Source organism: Penaeus chinensis, chromosome 6, assembly GCF_019202785.1.
Source record: "Penaeus chinensis breed Huanghai No. 1 chromosome 6, ASM1920278v2, whole genome shotgun sequence".
Taxonomy (NCBI): Eukaryota; Metazoa; Arthropoda; class Malacostraca; order Decapoda; family Penaeidae; genus Penaeus; species Penaeus chinensis.
The window spans coordinates 34,359,709-34,377,208 of NC_061824.1; the positions used below are offsets into that span (position 1 = coordinate 34,359,709).

At 39.4% G+C, this 17,500-nt stretch overlaps 1 protein-coding gene across 3 annotated transcripts in view; it reads left to right on the forward strand.

Annotated features, from left to right (window-relative positions):
* Nucleotides 1-13,056, forward strand: part of LOC125026568 (hemocyte protein-glutamine gamma-glutamyltransferase-like) — an 18,302-nt gene extending 5,246 nt beyond the window's left edge. For 2 of the 3 annotated variants that reach the window (XM_047615089.1, XM_047615090.1), the window contains exons 5-15: nt 2,165-2,356; nt 2,837-2,972; nt 3,218-3,444; nt 3,839-4,040; nt 5,048-5,157; nt 6,159-6,303; nt 6,623-6,788; nt 7,042-7,222; nt 9,392-9,567; nt 10,093-10,330; nt 10,610-13,056. In XM_047615089.1, the coding sequence (XP_047471045.1) occupies nt 2,165-2,356; nt 2,837-2,972; nt 3,218-3,444; nt 3,839-4,040; nt 5,048-5,157; nt 6,159-6,303; nt 6,623-6,788; nt 7,042-7,222; nt 9,392-9,567; nt 10,093-10,330; nt 10,610-10,888 (2,052 nt within the window). In that variant the 3' untranslated portion in view covers nt 10,889-13,056. The remainder of the gene's footprint in view (nt 1-2,164; nt 2,357-2,836; nt 2,973-3,217; nt 3,445-3,838; nt 4,041-5,047; nt 5,158-6,158; nt 6,304-6,622; nt 6,789-7,041; nt 7,223-9,391; nt 9,568-10,092; nt 10,331-10,609) is intronic. The other variant, XM_047615091.1, reaches the window with a different exon arrangement.
* Nucleotides 13,057-17,500: the final 4,444 nt, after the last annotated feature.

Below are 17,500 nucleotides of genomic sequence, written 5' to 3' on the forward strand. Positions count from 1 at the left end.
GACTATGGTTACTAAGGAATCAAATACCAGACATTAGTGCATTAACCTTATATCTAATAAAAATATAAGTCTGGAGCAAAATGTATAAGACATAGATAATGATATATAGATAAACAAACAAATGAATAAATTATTACATCAGTGAATAAATCAATAACGAAATGGATAGGTAAATAAGTGAACATGCAAATAAACAGCATAAAGCTAGATAAATAGATAGATATAGGGTCCGGTTAGTAACTCCTGATAGTGACCTTTGACCTAACCCTTCCCTTTTCCCTGATCTTCTGTTATCTTTATCTTATTCCTGAACTCAAAAGCTATCTTAGGCAACTTATCTTGATGTTTGGTAATCTGTCTCTCTATTATTTCGTCTCTTCGGGGAAATTGATTAATATTATCTTCTTAAGTTTTTTTTCTCTCAGTATCTTTCCCATACACATACTTTCTCTTGCATGTATTTGGGTACCCACACATACACAAACGCACACACGCACACACACACACACACACACACACACACACACACACACACACACACACACACACAAACACATATGTCTGTTTGTTTTTTGTTAAACTATAACATAATATATTATTCGTGAAACAGTTTTTTTGTTTCTTTGTTTGATTTTTCTTTTCATAGATACAGTAAATGACTTTACAAGTTTATATCTTTCTGTCTTCTTTAATTAGTACAGATTCCTATAACTAGTTTATTTTTCTGCCTTTTCTGCAGTATCATATTGCTCCAAATTTGTTCCCAAATTTAGCTAGTTATCATTAAAATCGTCGACTATTTTCCTTTTTCTTTGTATTTTTGTTGTTCTTATTATCTTTCTGTTTTAGTTTCGTCTTTTTCTTCTGTTTTCTCCTGCCTTATTCGTTTCTTCTCTCCCTATTGATTTTTTTATTTCATCTCTAAATGTATCTCTACTTAATCATCTCTTTATGAATTTATCTATCTGTCCCTCTATCTATTTATCTATCATTCTATCAGTCTATTTCTCTCTCTCTATCTTTCTTTCTCTCTTATCTCTCTCTTTATATATATATATATATATATATATATATATATATATATATATATACATAAACCCCATGCTTATCTACCTACCTGTCTACCTCGATCTTTGCCTCAGTCTCTATCTCTACCACGATCTCGACCTATCTATCTATCTATCAGTCTATCTTCCTTTTCTCCATCGTATACATTCCTCATTCCGGCTTTCTCTCCCTCTCTCCCTCCTTCTCTCCCTTTCTCTTTCGTCCATATCTCCCCCCCTCCCTCCCTCATTTCCTCCCTTCTCCCCCCATAGCCCTTGCCCTCAACACCTCCCCCACAGACTCCCCCAAAATCACAGCCCTAATTTCGTCTGAATACCTAATCCTTGTCCCTGATCCCTACACCCAACCTAATACCTTATATTTGAGTCCCTAATCTTCTAATTTTGATCCCAGATACACCTTTATTCCGCTCTTTCCCCCTCCCAGTAATCCCAGCTAATTACCTCCCCCCTCCCCCCAAAAAAAAAATGTAATTTTTTTTTTGATCAGCCAACCAATCAACCAATCACACAACTCCCCCCTCCTCCTTTAAGAAATATATATATATACATATAAAGTAATAATAAAAGATACGACTAACTAACCAGCACCCGATCGGAAATCCTACACCTCTGTACCTTACTTGTCTACCATCCACCTAACCAGCTATCCCCCCTAATAGATATCCAACCACTCAACCAAGCAACCAGTCCCCCCATCAAAACATAATAAAATAAATAAGATAAAAAAAAGTTCCATCCACCATCCACCATCCACTTACACACGTAAGCAATCCCCTTAAGGAACACCAACCGCCATCCACTTACGCAATCAACTCCCCACCCTTAACCAATCAACCCTTAATCAAGTAACCGATCAACCCTTAATCAACTAACTGATCAATTCTTAATCAAGTAGCCAATCAACCCCCACCCTTAACCAACCAAACTAACCCCCCTACACCCTAAATCAACCAACCAATCAACCTCCACCCTTACTCAACCAATCACCCCCCCCCCCCCCCTCCACCCTTAACCACCACCACCCCCACCCCCACCACCCCCTCTTAAAAGCAACTCCAACCCCCCCCCACCAACTCCAACGCGAATCCCGGCAGGTGACCCGTGAGCGAGACTTCGACTGCACCCGCGACAACCTTTACCTGAACTTCTACTTCGGCCCTAATCCTTCCGTGCCCAAGCGTACCCGCATCGTCTTGCCCGTCACCATCCAGAAGGAGTTCTCGAAGGCGCCGCAGAAGTGGGACTGCCGCATCCACGCTCAGGACTCACGCAACCTCACACTGCAGGTGGGTTCTGGGGATTCGTGGGTGTTTATGGGTAGGGGGGAGATGGGAGGGAATAGGAGGGGGAAAGAGGGGGTGGGAGGGAGGGATGGAAGGGAATAGAAGGGGAGAGGGATAAATGGGGAAGAGGGGGAAACGGGGACACTGGGGAGGGGGAGAAGAGGGATGAAAGGGAAGGAGATGGAGGGAGAACGGGAAGAGGGATAGAGAAGGAAAGAGGGTAAGGATAAAAGGGAATTGGATAGGGTAAGAGAGTGGATAAGATGATGATGGATTAGATATTAGTAATATATTTTCTAATCAAAATGATATAATCAAATGTTCATTCGTACCCAATAAATCGTAAACATTGAATATAAAACTAAAATCCAATTCATACTTTCAAAATGAAAAAAATATACAAGTAAACTACCCCTACCTCTCCATAACACTTAACCTCTATGACGTCTGACCCCCTTTGACCTCCGACCTCTGACCCCGTAGGTGCACATCCCCGCCACCTGCCCCGTGGGTGTGTGGCGCTGTGTGGTGGAGACGGCCACCAGGAACTACCCCAAGGCGAGGACACAGTACCGCGCTCCCGAGGACATGTTCGTTATCTTCAACCCCTTCTGCAGAGGTCAGGAGAAAGCCTAGTGTTTTATTATTATTATCATTATTATTATTATTGTTGTTATTATTATTATTTATTTTTCTTTTTCTCCTTCTTTGTGTTATTCTTTTAAGTACGAGTAAATCGAACTGCATTGCTCCTTGAAATACGTTAAGACCAATTGTTTTCAAATGCTTTCCTTCCTTCCTCTTCTGTTTCTTCATTCCTTCCTCTCTCCCTCTCTACCCTTCTCTCCCCTTTCTATTCCTCAGACGACGCCGTGTACATGGAGAACGATGCTCAGCGTAGCGAGTTCGTGATGAATGACACTGGCAAGGTTTACTTGGGCGGCTCCAAGAACACCCACGGCCGCCCATGGGTTTACGGCCAGTTCGACGACTGCGTCCTGCCAGCTGCTTGCGTCCTGCTGGAGATGTCTCGCCTGACCCATGCTGAGAGAGGCAACCCCGTGAAGGTGTCCCGCGCCCTCTGTGCCATGGTGAGGGCAGGCTCGCACTCCGTTTTCTGTTTCTCTTACTTATTTTCTCGATTTTACTTTTGTACTGTGCTTTTCTTCTTATGATATTCCTTATACGTCTTGAAAAAGATAAAATTCCGCACTTCATATGACAATCATCTCCATCACTATTTACACTGTGTCTTTACCTATCACATCTATATCCACAATACCACACTATCCCCCTCACCCTCTGCACCAAACTACTCCATCACCATCCACACTACCCCTCCCCCTCAACATCCACACTATCCTCTCACCATTCACACTATTCATTCCCCACCCACACTACCCCTGTCACCATCCACACTATCCCCACCCCCTCACAACCCACGCTAACTCCCACTCACCACCCACACCTCCTCTCCTCCTCCAGATCCAGTCCTCGAGGAACCACCGTCGAGACTACGAGGACACAGACGGCATGCTAGAACCTTACTACGAGGACGACCATCGCGGAGGCCAGAACCCCCACCTCTGGACCGGTTCTGTCAAGATCATCGAGGAGTTCTTGTGGCAAGGGGCGACGCCTGTCAAGTTCGGTCACTGCTGGGTCATGTCAGCTCTGCTCACGACGTGTAAGGGCTAAGGATTCTCTCCGAGGGGGTTGGGGGCTTCCTGGAGCCTGGGGAGGATTTCTCGGGGGTTCTTAGGGGTGCTCTTGAGGATCTCGATAAGGTTGGGGTTTCCTGAAGAGGCTTGGGGCTTCATGAGAAGGTTGAGGTTTTCTGAAGAGGCTATGGTGTTCTTGACAAGGTGTGGGCTACCCTAAGGGTTGAGAATTTCCTTAAAGGCTGGGGTTTCACTATGGTGGATGAAGGTTTCATAGTAATATGGAGGTTTGAGTAATTTTCTTAAGGGGACTTTCTCGGGGTTTAACGTTAAATGGGTTTAAGAAGCTGAGCTGTCAATTAGTTTAAGATAATAATTCTTATATGCTTTTGTGCTATATTATTCATCTCTATTCGATTATATCTTTCTTTCTCTACTTTTTTCCTCCATCTCTAAGTTTATCTATCGACTTATAAATCAATATCTTTATCGATCTATTTATCAATCCTCTTATCTCAGCCATGTTCCTATCTATCTACATCCTTTGTCTATCTCTATCTATCTCCTCTATAAATGTTCAATCATAAAATATATTACATAGAAACCACTCTCTGATAACCTCTATCTTTCTATCTATCCATCTATTCTATCTTCCTGTCTATCTATTTGCTTATCTATCTGTTCTCTCTTTTCTTTCTATCCGCCTTTCTCTTTTCCCACTTCTCATTCTATTACACTCCGTTTAACTTTTTGATAACCTTTAATTAGATTACATGTATCTGTCTATCTATATATCCATCTATCTATATTTCCATCTAGCTATTTAACAATATATCTATTTATTTAACTCTCCATCTATCGACCTACCTATCTATCTAACTATTCACATATCTACCCCCCTACCTACCTACCCACCTACTTACCTATCTCTCCACCTACCTAATTGTCCACCTACCTACCACCCTACCTCTTTACCTTTCTCTCTATCCCTCTATTCATCAGTTCTCTTTCTCTCCCTTTCTCTTTCTCCCAGTCCTGCGTACCTTGGGTATGAGCGCTCGCCCAACCACCGTGATTACGTCAGCGCATGAGACCCAAGACACGCTCACCATCGACCGCTATGTGGATCGCTTCGGTGATATCGTGAGTATGGTGTTGCTGTGTTATGGGGTGGGGTCTTGTCGCGGGTGTTATTGGATTAACTTTTTTGTTAGGGGGGTATATTTTTTATTTGTTATTCTGTTGTTGTTCATGTTGGTTTGAATTGGTGTTTTATATGGGTTTTTTTTATGTCTAAATGGTTAGTCTGTCTTTTTTTCTTCTTACTGATTTGCTCTCTCTTTCTCTCTTTCTCTCTCTCTCTCTCTCTCTCTCTATATATATATATATATATATATATATATGTGTGTGTGTGTGTGTGTGTGTGTATATATATATGTATATATATATATATCACTATCTATCTATCTATCCCAAACGCAATACTGGATGTGGGATTTGAGCTTAAAATCCATGGAATCTGTGCGTTACAGAATCTTCCCTTTATCTTGCTTTGATCAATGTAAATCGAGACTTCCTCGTGCGATGAGGAGAGAAAATATTTAATATCAGATTTTAATCTCTTTGACATGCAGATGAAAATTACATTTTCTGAGCCTTCCATCACATAGGCATGGATAAGAAGAATGACAAAGACAGTTTTTTGTTCTCTTAGTGGAAGACACGTCATAATAATCTGTCTTTATATTCTTTTTAACAAAAATCTACGAAAAAAATGTATATTAATTACACTTTTTATCAAGCCAAAACTTTCCAGATTTTTTTCAAATCTCTCGTTTTCTATTTCATACAGTTGCGTTTTCTTCTTTTTAAAAAGGAAAATGGTATGGTTATGATTCTTTCTGTTTTACTTTTATTGCTTATTTCTTAAACATCCTCTCTCTCTTTCTCTCTAACTCTCTCTCTCTCTCTCTCTCTCTATATATATATATATATATATATATATATATAGAAAGATAGATAGATAAATAGATACCTATTTACTATTTATCTTTCCCATCACTCTTACATCTATTTACATCTCTGTCTATAATCTCTTATTTCTCTTTATATATTATCCTATCTTCTCTCCTGTTCTCCCTCAGATCGAGCGTGGACCTGGCCGAGATCAGCCTGACGCCGTGTGGGCCTTCCATACCTGGTGTGACGTCTGGATGACCCGACCTGACCTGCCCTCAGGCTACTCGGGCTGGCAAGCTCTTGACCCTGCCCGCTCATACTTCAGGGATAGTGAGTATAAAATAGATCTGAGAGAGATATAAATTAGAATATGCAGTGGGTAATTGATTATCTTCACTGTCATAATATTCACTTTTCAATGAAGGAAATAATTGATTACCACGCGAAGGAAGTTAATCACCATTAGGGAAAATACTTATTCACTTTAGATAAATAATGAATGAAGAAAGTCACCCCGAAGAAAAGGATAATGATAATAATAATGATAAAAAGGCGAATAAAAGAAAAGACACTAATTAACTCGTTCTCTCTCTTCCCTTCCCTCTCCCCTTTCCCTCCCGCTTCTTTCCCTTCCTCCTGCGCCAACCAGGGTATTCAAACGGCTGTGGCCCATCATCTGCCGAAGCGGTGAAGAAGGGAGACGTTGGTTACTCCTACGAGACCTCCGCCCTCTTCTCCGCCCTCAACACCTTCGTCAGATACTTCTACGAGGATGATGATTCCGAGTGGGGCTACACACACTACAGGCAGTACAGGTAAACATGGGGGGACTGTTCTTCTTTGGGTTTGGCTGGTACTGTTATTTGTATAGTTCTTTGTTGTTATTACTAATGTTGTTTTGGTTGGTTTCTCGTTTCTGTATTGTATTTCTGAGTTCGGATATACGCATATACAGCCCGTGAACATGTTCTGTTCTTTTGATTCAAGTGTCTATAGAGAAAGGATCATATCCTATAAGATCGTACAAGCCTAGTACCACTCTACCTAACCTCTTCCCTTCCCCTACAGGTTCCCAATGTGCAGGTCGATAATGACCAAGGCCGTAGGACGCCACGACGACGACGGCGAGGGTGACTGCGAAGATGTTACGAAGACGTACAAGGACATGGAGAGGTCCGAGCCAGAGAGGTTCACCGTCTTCAACGCCTGCCGGGGAATGAGGAAGGACCACGTCTACTACGATTATCAGGTGAGGATGAGGGTGAGTGAGGGAGTGAGGGAGTGATAGAGAGACGGAGTGATAGAAGGAAGGGGTGAATGATTCGTGGGAAGGAGGGAGCTATAGAGGGAGGGAGGGATAGAGGGAAGGGGTGAATGATAGGAGGGAAGGACGGAGCAATAGAGGGAGTGAATGACAGAGGACTGAGTGAATAATGATAGAGAGAAGGAATTAATGATGATAGAAGGAAGATGTGAATAATAGAAGGGAAGGAGGGAGTGAGTGAGTGAGAGATAGAGGGAGTGAGTGAATGATGATATAGGTAGCGAGTGAATGATAAAGTAAGAAACTAAGTCTGAAGAAAGAAAGAAGCATAACACAGGGTTATGAAACAGAGGAAGTACACGAAACCTAATGAATATGGAAATACGCCAAGGAAAGCAAAGCGAAAGGGGAAGACGAGAGAAAGAGACAGTGACAGACATATTAGCACCACCGTACAAGTGTGACTGGCACACTATCACGCGGCGAATGCATTTACAATTACCACTCTTGACTCGATGATAACTGGAGGTTTAATTAGTCTGCCTCATTAATTTGTTGAATTAGTCTCTCCTTCAGCAAATAATGTGAATTGTGTGGCGATATGTCGTGTATTCTCCCTTTGAAGTCATTCTGATAGGTCGAAGATATCTTATTTACTGACAATAATAATGGCAATGATAATAATAATAATAGGAAGAATAAGAATGATAGTAAAGACTGTAACAATAATGATAATAATAACAATGATAATGATGATCATAATAATGATAGTAATGATAGCAATAACAATAATAATGATTACAAAGATAATAACAATAATAATAATGGTAATTATAATGATAATAATAATGATAATAGTACATAATGATAGTAATAACATATTAATAACAACAACAAAAACGATAATAATAATGAATAATAAAATAATAACAATTATATAATTTACATCAATATTACCAGTAATGATAATAATAGCAACAACAACAACAACAGCAATAATAATAATAATAATAATCATAATAACAATAATAATAATAATAATGATGATAATGATAATGATGATGATGATAATAATAACGATAATGATGATGATGATAGAAATAATAATGATTATAATGATCATAATAATAATAATGATAATAGTAGTAATAATAATAATGATACTAATAATAACAATAACAACGATAAAAATTATAGTAAACAACAAATGTCATACATCAAGGGGCAGGCGCACGCTTTACCGTAATTATAATATAGAGAAGAGGGGAAATATGTACTAAAAACGCGTATTTACTTCGTGTGACATTCGGATCTTTATTTTTTAATGAGGACAGAATATCTCCGTGAATGGTATTGATTGGTAGTTTTACTGACTTTGTCATAATTATATCCTCATTAGTGTTTCCTTTGAACCGTAAACAGAGAGTTATTAATAACTTCGTATCTTCTCGTATTACTTTTTTTTTGGGGGGGGGGGAGGGGGATGTTATTATTTAGCATTAATGATTTATGATCTTTGTGTCACTGTATTCTTCGATATCTTCTCTTTATTGTAATGTTTTCTTTATTTCTTTTTCTTCTTGCATCATGCTATTCGTCTCTTTCTCTCTCCTTCTCTCTCCCTCCCGTTTCTGAATTATCTACTTTTCCACCGGCTTTCTGTAAGCTTTCTTTTCTTTCCATTATCCACTTCCCTTCTATTTCTCTCTCCATTCCCCCTCCCCCCCTGTTATTACCATCTTCCTCCCACTTCTTCCCCATTGTTATTACTCCACCATCCTCTCATCCCCGAAGTCACTGTCACCCTTTACCCCCTCCCTTCTTTTCCCCTCTTCTTCCCTCCCCCCTTACTTCCTCCCTCCCCTTCCCTGCTATCTCAGTCGCCCCCGCCCCCCTTAACTAAGGCAAGTGCTGAACCCCTTAACTCCCTACCTCCATACATCCTCTCCCACCCTCCTCTATCCCCATATATTCTCTCCCACCCATTCCCCTATCCACACATTCTCTCCAGCCCACCCCTACCCCCATACATTCTCTCCCACCCAGCCCCATACATTCTCTCCTTCCCCCTCAATACATTCTCTCCCTCCCCCTCAATACTAAGTAAGGAGAGGTGCTGAACCGCTACTCGTCCTCCCGCCTTGCCTCCCTCAGAACCAGTACCTGAAGCAACTCTTCCTCCTCCCCCCCCAGGACCAAGGGAGCTATGACGTCACCTTCGAGCTCGTGGACCCTCAGCGTGTGGCCGCCGGTCAGAGCATGACAGTCACTTTGCAGGTCCACAATAATTCCAGCGAGACACGTACCGTCCAGGCCACTATTTCCACCAGGTTAGTTTAAGTGTCCTTCTTAGTTCATCTTTGGTTCGTTTTCTTTATTTGATTTTGTGATTTTTTTTTTTTTTGGGGGGGGGGTAGGTGGGTCTTTCACCTCTTCTTTAAGATTATTTGGGAGGGATTGGGGTTTTTCGATTTCTCCGTATTTATTTTTTTCTTCTTAGTTATCTTTTATATTTCATTTCTTATCTGAGTTTAATTCTTTCTCCATCCCTACCATTTTTTTTTTTTTTTGAGTTGTCATCTGAGTTTATTTCTTTTTCATTCGTCTCTCTCAATCTATACATGGTCAGTCGGGAAGGTTGGAAATTCTCCTCCCTCCTCGTCTTTACTCTTTCTGTCTTTCTCTTGTTTTCCGAGTCTTCTTCATTCCCTTTCGTCTTGTTGTTCTTCTTCTTCCTTCTTTTTCTTCGTCTATGTATAGGTGTCGAAATTACCAAATATGTCAGTTCTCCAGTAAAACGCGGGCCAGAGCACCCAGCCTCAGCACCTAACATCCCTTTCCCTCGCCCCCACCAGGAGCGCCTTCTACACTGGTGTGATGGGCGCCCACCTGAAGCGCGTCACTGGCCAGTTCACCCTCGCCGGCGGCCAGCGTGACACCCTCACACTCAGACTGGACGCCTCCGAGTACCAGGACCGCCTCGTGGACATGGGCTTCATCAAGGTCACGGCCTCAGGCTTCGTGAACGAGAACAAGCAGTCGTACATCGACGAGCACGACTTCCAGTTCGAGAAGCCAAGGATGAGCATCGAGGTAAGGGGCTTCGTTCGTCTTTTAGCTGTTGTTATTGTTTTGTTATTCTTGATTATTACTTCTTGTTATCGTCATCATCAAAACATATTATTTTTGATATTTTAAGACTGTGATTTGACGTGCGTTGGGCCTTCTGTTTTTATTTGCTCCACAATAGCTTTAACGAATGGGCGATCACACAACGTCTTGAAACTCGCACTAATACCATCAATTATTGCTCCTCCCTCCCTCCCTTTCCCCCGGGCTCCCCCTCCCGCTGCCGCCCCCACCCCCCCGCAGGTGGCAGAGTGCCAGGTCGGACAGGAGTGCACCGCAACCTTCTCCTTCAGCAACCCTCTGGACGTCCCCCTGACGGACTGCTTCTTCAGCATGGAGGTCGGCGGCGCCTGCAGGCCCAGGACCATGCGCGTCAACCGCGAGGTCCGGCCAAGGGAGACCTTCACCTACACACAGACCTTCGTTCCTCGTCGCTCCGGGGACCGCCGCCTCGTCGCCGCCTTCACCTCCAGGCAGCTCCACGACATCACCGGCTCACGCAAGCTCACCATCCGCGACTAAACGGACGGCCTTCCGGTGGCGCGAGGAGGAGGAGAAGGAAGAGGTCTCGCTGGTGTGGATCTGCCCTCTCTTCTTTTCTCTGATTTTCCTTTTCTCAACAACAACACCCCCCCTCCAACCCCCCATCTCCACCCCCATCACACCCTCCCTCCCCCTTGAACGCAGCCTGATGATAGCGAGGTAAGCGATAACCATCACCTTTAAAACACACGATAAAAAGATGGCTATAATCATTCAAACAAGGGAAACAAAACCGCAAACAAAGAAGTACGCAAATATTTGAAGAAAAGAGAAAAAACGCGTCCAAGCCAGACCTGCGTCCTGAAGACAGACGTTGACGAAGACGCAGCAGCAGCAGCAGCAGCAGCAGTAGACAGAAGAACCAATGATGACGAAAAACGAAACAAAAAAGGGGGAGAAGAACGAAGAAAACGAAGAAAATAGAAACGAACCAAATGCCAAACAAATGAAGTGACAAAAAACAACAAAAGCAGACAAGTGTGAAGCCCTATGACCACGCAACACAAAGTCTCCTGCAGGACCACGCAAGGAGTCATCAGACGCCATCATTATATCAGCGCCGAGTTCAGGAAACGACACCAGCAGCTGTGCGCGAAAGAAAGAAAGAGGAAGGGAAAAAAAGCGAAGAAAGCGGGCGAGACAGAGAGAAGAGAGAAAGACCAAAGGGAGGAAGAGTGCGAGAGGCAAAGCGAAGAGCAAGAGAAAGAGAGAGAAAGAGACGAAATGAAGAAATGCGAAGGGGGAATAACGAAACCGCAGAAGAATGAAGGATAGGGAAGAGAGAAAGAAGGAAAGAGGCAGAGAGAAGAAAGAGAAAGAAGAACAGGAGTGAGCAAGTGTAAGACCACGCAATATACAACGAAAAAACTAACAGAAACGAATAGCAAATTCAGTAAGGCCTATAGCTGATACTCGGAAAAAACTAAAAAAAAGAATACCCACACATTAAGGTTTTAGAAAACGACCTAGCAAACAGACAAACACAAAAAAAAACAACAAAAAAAAACAAAAAAAAAATAGGTATATACATCTAACTCTTAACAAACGACATTTCTGTAACATTTGGGTTTCATCGTCAGAGAAGATGCTTGGTGCATTACTAACGTAGACAAAATAGATGATGAATACACAGATTTACAGCTGTAGTTATTTTATTTTTTATTTTTTTTCTCTTAATTTTTGGATCTTAGCGCACCATAGACAGACAATAGGGGAAACGAATAGGCCTTTTTTTATTATTATAACACTGGTACTGTCAACACCAAACACCATCGCGCTTAAGGGATTACTTTTGTGAATAACACCACTTCTTATTTTTTCCCATATGTGTAGGTATACTTCAATTTACTCTTCCACAAAAAAAACATAAAAAAACAAAAAAAAAATCTAATAAATTTAAATAACTAAACGAAAATATATACATTATATATATACAACAAGACATGACACAAAACAAGAAAACTAGTGTATTGATTATTAATGCAAAAGAAAAGTTGACGACTATATGCATGATATTGGACACGGGCAGTCTCGAATCGTTTTCTTTCAAGCACAGCCTTATTTCATAGAAAATGGTCACAGTTTAGAGCATGTACTTAGGTATTCACACGTTAATCACTAAATTCAATATTGTCATGTAGGTACCGGAAGCTTGGAGATATGGCTATGGGGACGTTGATCTTGTGCTGCATCTGAAGGAAAACAAACAAAACTTTTCAGGAAAAAAAAAGGAAAAAAGAAAATATGAGCCTGCTCGGCATTTTCATTGTTGTTATTGTCCTTTTCAGAACGTCATATATATATATATCTTTTTTATATAGATATAATATACACTACCTTCCCATGGAGAACCCATATCTCCGATCCCCATAGTTAAGTATGTGGCGGTTTTCAGTGTAGAATTACAATGTAAAGTGGTTGTGGGACGATAGATACGCCAAACGATAGTATTTTAATCTCTTTCTCAAACAATGGTTTAAAAAAAAAAAAAATCTTTTTTTTTATTATTTCTTTGTCCACCTACCTGTCCGCCTGCTTGAATTAACCCCAGGTCCGTTCTCTAGCTTAATAGACTTTTATTGGTGTAAATTAGGTTTCCTAGACGAGATGGACTACGATAGATCGACAAATAAACCTCTTCAGCAGCAGTTATGTGTTTGTTGTCTTTGTCCTTCTGCTTACCCTTTTTTTTTGTTTGTTTGTTTGTCTTTGTTATTTTTTCTCTCTTTTTGAGGTGATTTTCTTTTTCTTTTTTCTTTTTTTTTTTGGTGTTTGATGTGTTGTGAAAAATAGAGAGCGATTGTGGATTTTCTTTATGTATATGCCGACAGGTTGGTTGTTACTGAGATCATGTATTTGTTTGTTTCAATTTTCCAACTGTATCGATCTGTTATAAATGATGAACTAGCAGCTAATCTTTTTTTCTTTCTTTCTTTTTCTTTCAATAATTTCTGGCCTTTTCTATTCTCCCTCTTTCTTTGTTTTGTCATATCTCTTATTGTCAGTTATTTATTGCACTTGTTCTTTATCTTTGTTTTAGAAAATTGATTATATATGATTTTTCTTAATGATGTGGTCATCTTTATTATGTATTTTTCAATGTTTCTCTCTCCTCTTTTATTTTTTTCTTTACTATATTCTCTAACCTTCTTTGGAATTTATTCTTTTTTTTTTTGCAATTTTTGAATGTAGTTAAAATAAGAACAAAATGTGACAAGGTTGATATAACTGTATTTGTTCATGTTGGTTATTTTGGAAGCAGATAAAAAAAAAAGGTTCATTATATTTATTTTCATTATCAGAACATTACCAAATATTTTCTTAAAGCACATAGTAGTGATATTGTAGTTTCTTCGAGGCTAATCAGAGAAAAAAACAAAGACACTTTATCTGCAGATATGAAACGACGAGAGCAAAAGAAAATTTAAAAAACAAAACAAAAACACAACGGTAGACTATGCAAATACATTTCGTGAAGTAGAAAATGATAACAAAAAAAGAAAATACAGTTAAACAAATACAGTAATAAGAAATTGTAAATTGACTTGTCTTAGAGATTGGCCAAGGCTTTTTCTGTTATGCCTATACACAATCAGAAAAAAATGTTTTTGTCTTTATACAGACAATGACGAAAATAAAAATGAAACTTTAAAAAGGAAGTTGATATTAGAGATTATCATTATACACGTTAAAGAAGTCAACTCTTTTTGTTAAGACAATCGGTAGGAAATATATAACCCACACATATGTATATTAACTACACATATCCTATCACTATCTTGCATGAAGCATTTAAAGTCATGAGGCATTTTACAATAGCCACTTGAATTTCCTTCTGTCATGAAATAATTATTTACGTCAATTTTTTTTTTTTTTTTTTTTTTTTTTTTATATATATATATCTTTCAGGATTTTTATACTGCTGTTTATATCTAAAGTTTGTTGGCCAAGCGAGTTTACAGAGACACTTGAAAGCATTTTTTGTAGCTTGTCACATGTTCCTCCTTATTAATGATTCGCACGGTCGTAAGTCTTTTTTCGCTCTCTTATCAGTTTTTCCTTTATACGTTAAGTCAGGTGAAATATTAAAGGAATTCTGTGTGTAGTCTCTCTCTCTCTCTCTCTCTCTCTCTCTCTCTCATTCTCTCTCTCTCTCTCTATATATATATATATATATATATATATATATATATATTCTCTCTCTCTCACTCTCTCTCTCTCTCTCTATCTCTCTCTCTCTCTCTCTCTCTCTCTCTCTCTCTATATATATATATATATATATATATATATATATATATATATATTCCTCTCTCTCTCTACTTTTTTAAAATATCTATCTGTATCTCCCCCTTATCCCATCCCCCCCCCTTCTCTCTCTCTCTCTCTATATATATATATATATATATATATATATATATATTTATATATATATATATATATATTTATATTCTTATCTATATATATATACATATATATCTAACTATAAATGTATCTCTCTGTCTCTCTCTGTATCTCTGTCCATCTCTCTCTTTGCATCTCTCTTTGCATCTCTCTCTCTCTCTCTCTCTCTCTCTATATATATATATATATATATATATATATATATATATATATATATATATACATATATATATATATATATATATATATATCCATCTGCCCATCCATCTATCTATCTATCTATCTATATACCTTTTTTCTCTTTCTCTCATTCTCTCTCTATATATATATTTTTTGTCTTCATATCTATCTATCTATCTATATATCTAACTATATCTGTATCTCTATGTATCTATATCTCTATCAATCTCTCTCTCTCTCTCTCTCTCTCTCTCTCTCTCTCTCTCTCTCTCTCTCTCTCTCTCTCTCTCTCTCTCTCTCTCTCTCTCTCTCTCTCTTTCTCTTTACCATCTATCTATCTATCTAACTATATATGTATCTCCCTCTCTATCTATCCATCTATATATCCATCTTTCTAAAAATCTACATATCTATCTATCTAACTATATATCTAACTATATCTTTATCTCTATGTCTCTCTCTGTATCTCTGTCCATCTCTCTCTCTCTCTCTCTCTCTCTCTCTCTCTCTCTCTCTCTCTCTCTCTCTCTCTCTCTCTCTCTCTCTCTCTCTCTCTCTCTCTCTCTCTCTCGCTCTCTCTTGCTCTCTCTTTCTCTCTCTCTTTTTCTCTCCCTCTCTCTCTCGCTCTCTCTTTCTCTTTCTCTCTCTCTATCTCTTTCTCTCTCTCTCTCTGTTTCTCTCTCTCTCTCTCTCTCTCTCTCTCTCTCTCTCTCTCTCTCTCTCTCTCTCTCTCTCTCTCTCTCTCTCTCTCTCTATCTATCCCTCTCTCTCTCTCTCTCTCTCTCTCTCTCTCTCTCTCTCTCTCTCTCTCTCTCTCTCTTTCTCTTTACCATCTATCTATCTATCTAACTATATATGTATCTCCCTCTCTATCTATCCATCTATATATCCATCTTTCTATATATCTTCATATCTATCTATCTAACTATATATCTCTTGCTCGCTCTCTCTCTTTCTCTCTCTCTATCTCTTTCTCTCTCTCTCTCTCTGTCTCTCTCTCGCTCTCTCTTGCTCTCTCTTTCTCTCTCTCTCTTTCTCTCTCTCTCTCTCTCGCTCTCTCTATCTCTTTCTCTCTCTCTCTCTCTCTCTCTCTCTCTCTCTCTCTCTCTCTCTCTCTCTCTCTCTCTCTCTCTCTCTCTCTCTCTCTCTCTCTCTCTCTCTCTCTCTCTCTCTCTCTCTCTCTCTCTCTCTCTCTCTCTCTCTCTCTCTCTCTCTCTCTCTTTCTCTCTACCATCTATCTATCTATCTAACTATATATGTATCTCCCTCTCTATCTATCCATCTATATATCCATCTTTCTATATATCTTCATATCTATCTATCTAACTATATATCTCTTGCTCGCTCTCTCTCTCTCTCTCTCTCTCTATCTCTTTCTCTCTCTCTCTCTCTGTTTCTCTCTCTCTCTCTCTCTCTCTCTCCCTTTCTCTCTCTCTCTCTCTCTCTCTCTCTCTCTCTCTCTCTCTCTCTCTCTTCTCTCTCTCTCTCTCTCTCTCTCTCTCTCTCTCTCTCTCTCTCTTTCTCTTTACCATCTATCTATCTATCTAACTATATATGTATCTCCCTCTCTATCTATCCATCTATATATCCATCTTTCTATATATCTTCATATCTATCTATCTAACTATATATCTAACTATATCTTTATCTCTATGTCTCTCTCTGTATCTCTGTCCATCTCTCTCTCTCTCTCTCTCTCTCTCTCTCTCTCTCTCTCTCTCTCTCTCTCTCTCTCTCTCTCTCTCTCTCTCTCTCTCTCTCTCTCTCTCTCTTCTCTCTCTCTTTCTCTCTCTCTTTCTGTGTGTGTGTGTGTGTGTGTGTGTGTGTGTGTGTGTGTGTGTGTGTGTGTGTGTGTGTGTGTGTGTGTGTGTGTGTGTGTTTTAACACCAAGCAGCACATTTTATTTACCACTGTAAATTATTCTTTATTTGTACGTCATTGTGTTGTACAGCATGTACACTTGATCTTTTATTCATAAAGAGGTAAATAATTACTCATAGTCTGCACAATGATATATTTAGAAACACTAAATTCACATCTGATCACAGACTCCTCTAAGGTAATAAAAAGAAAGTTATAGTCTGTGCGGACGAACACGGACAGTATTCTTCCCGTTTTCTCAAATTCATTTTTCCCATTTTCTGTGTAAGATATCTAGTCTACACAGGGTGGACTCTTTTATTAATATTTTACCAAGTGAGGAGTATATGCATAACAATCATTGTCTGTTTCACAAAAGCTAAGTTTATTTCACAGATTTTCCTTATACATATATAACCTAAGACCTAATTTCGTAAGTCATTTGTACCAGGAAAATATAATGCATTCAGATAATATTCATGATACATTATCATTGGACCTTTTAAATATCTATTATTGTTTTCGTAGATACACAATTTTTTTCCTATTTTTGAGGGCAGAATTTAATGATTGAAGATAAATGAATGGATTAATAGATGGTCTGAAAGAGTCATTTGTGCTTGCATAGGTAGGCATCAGAAAATACAGTAG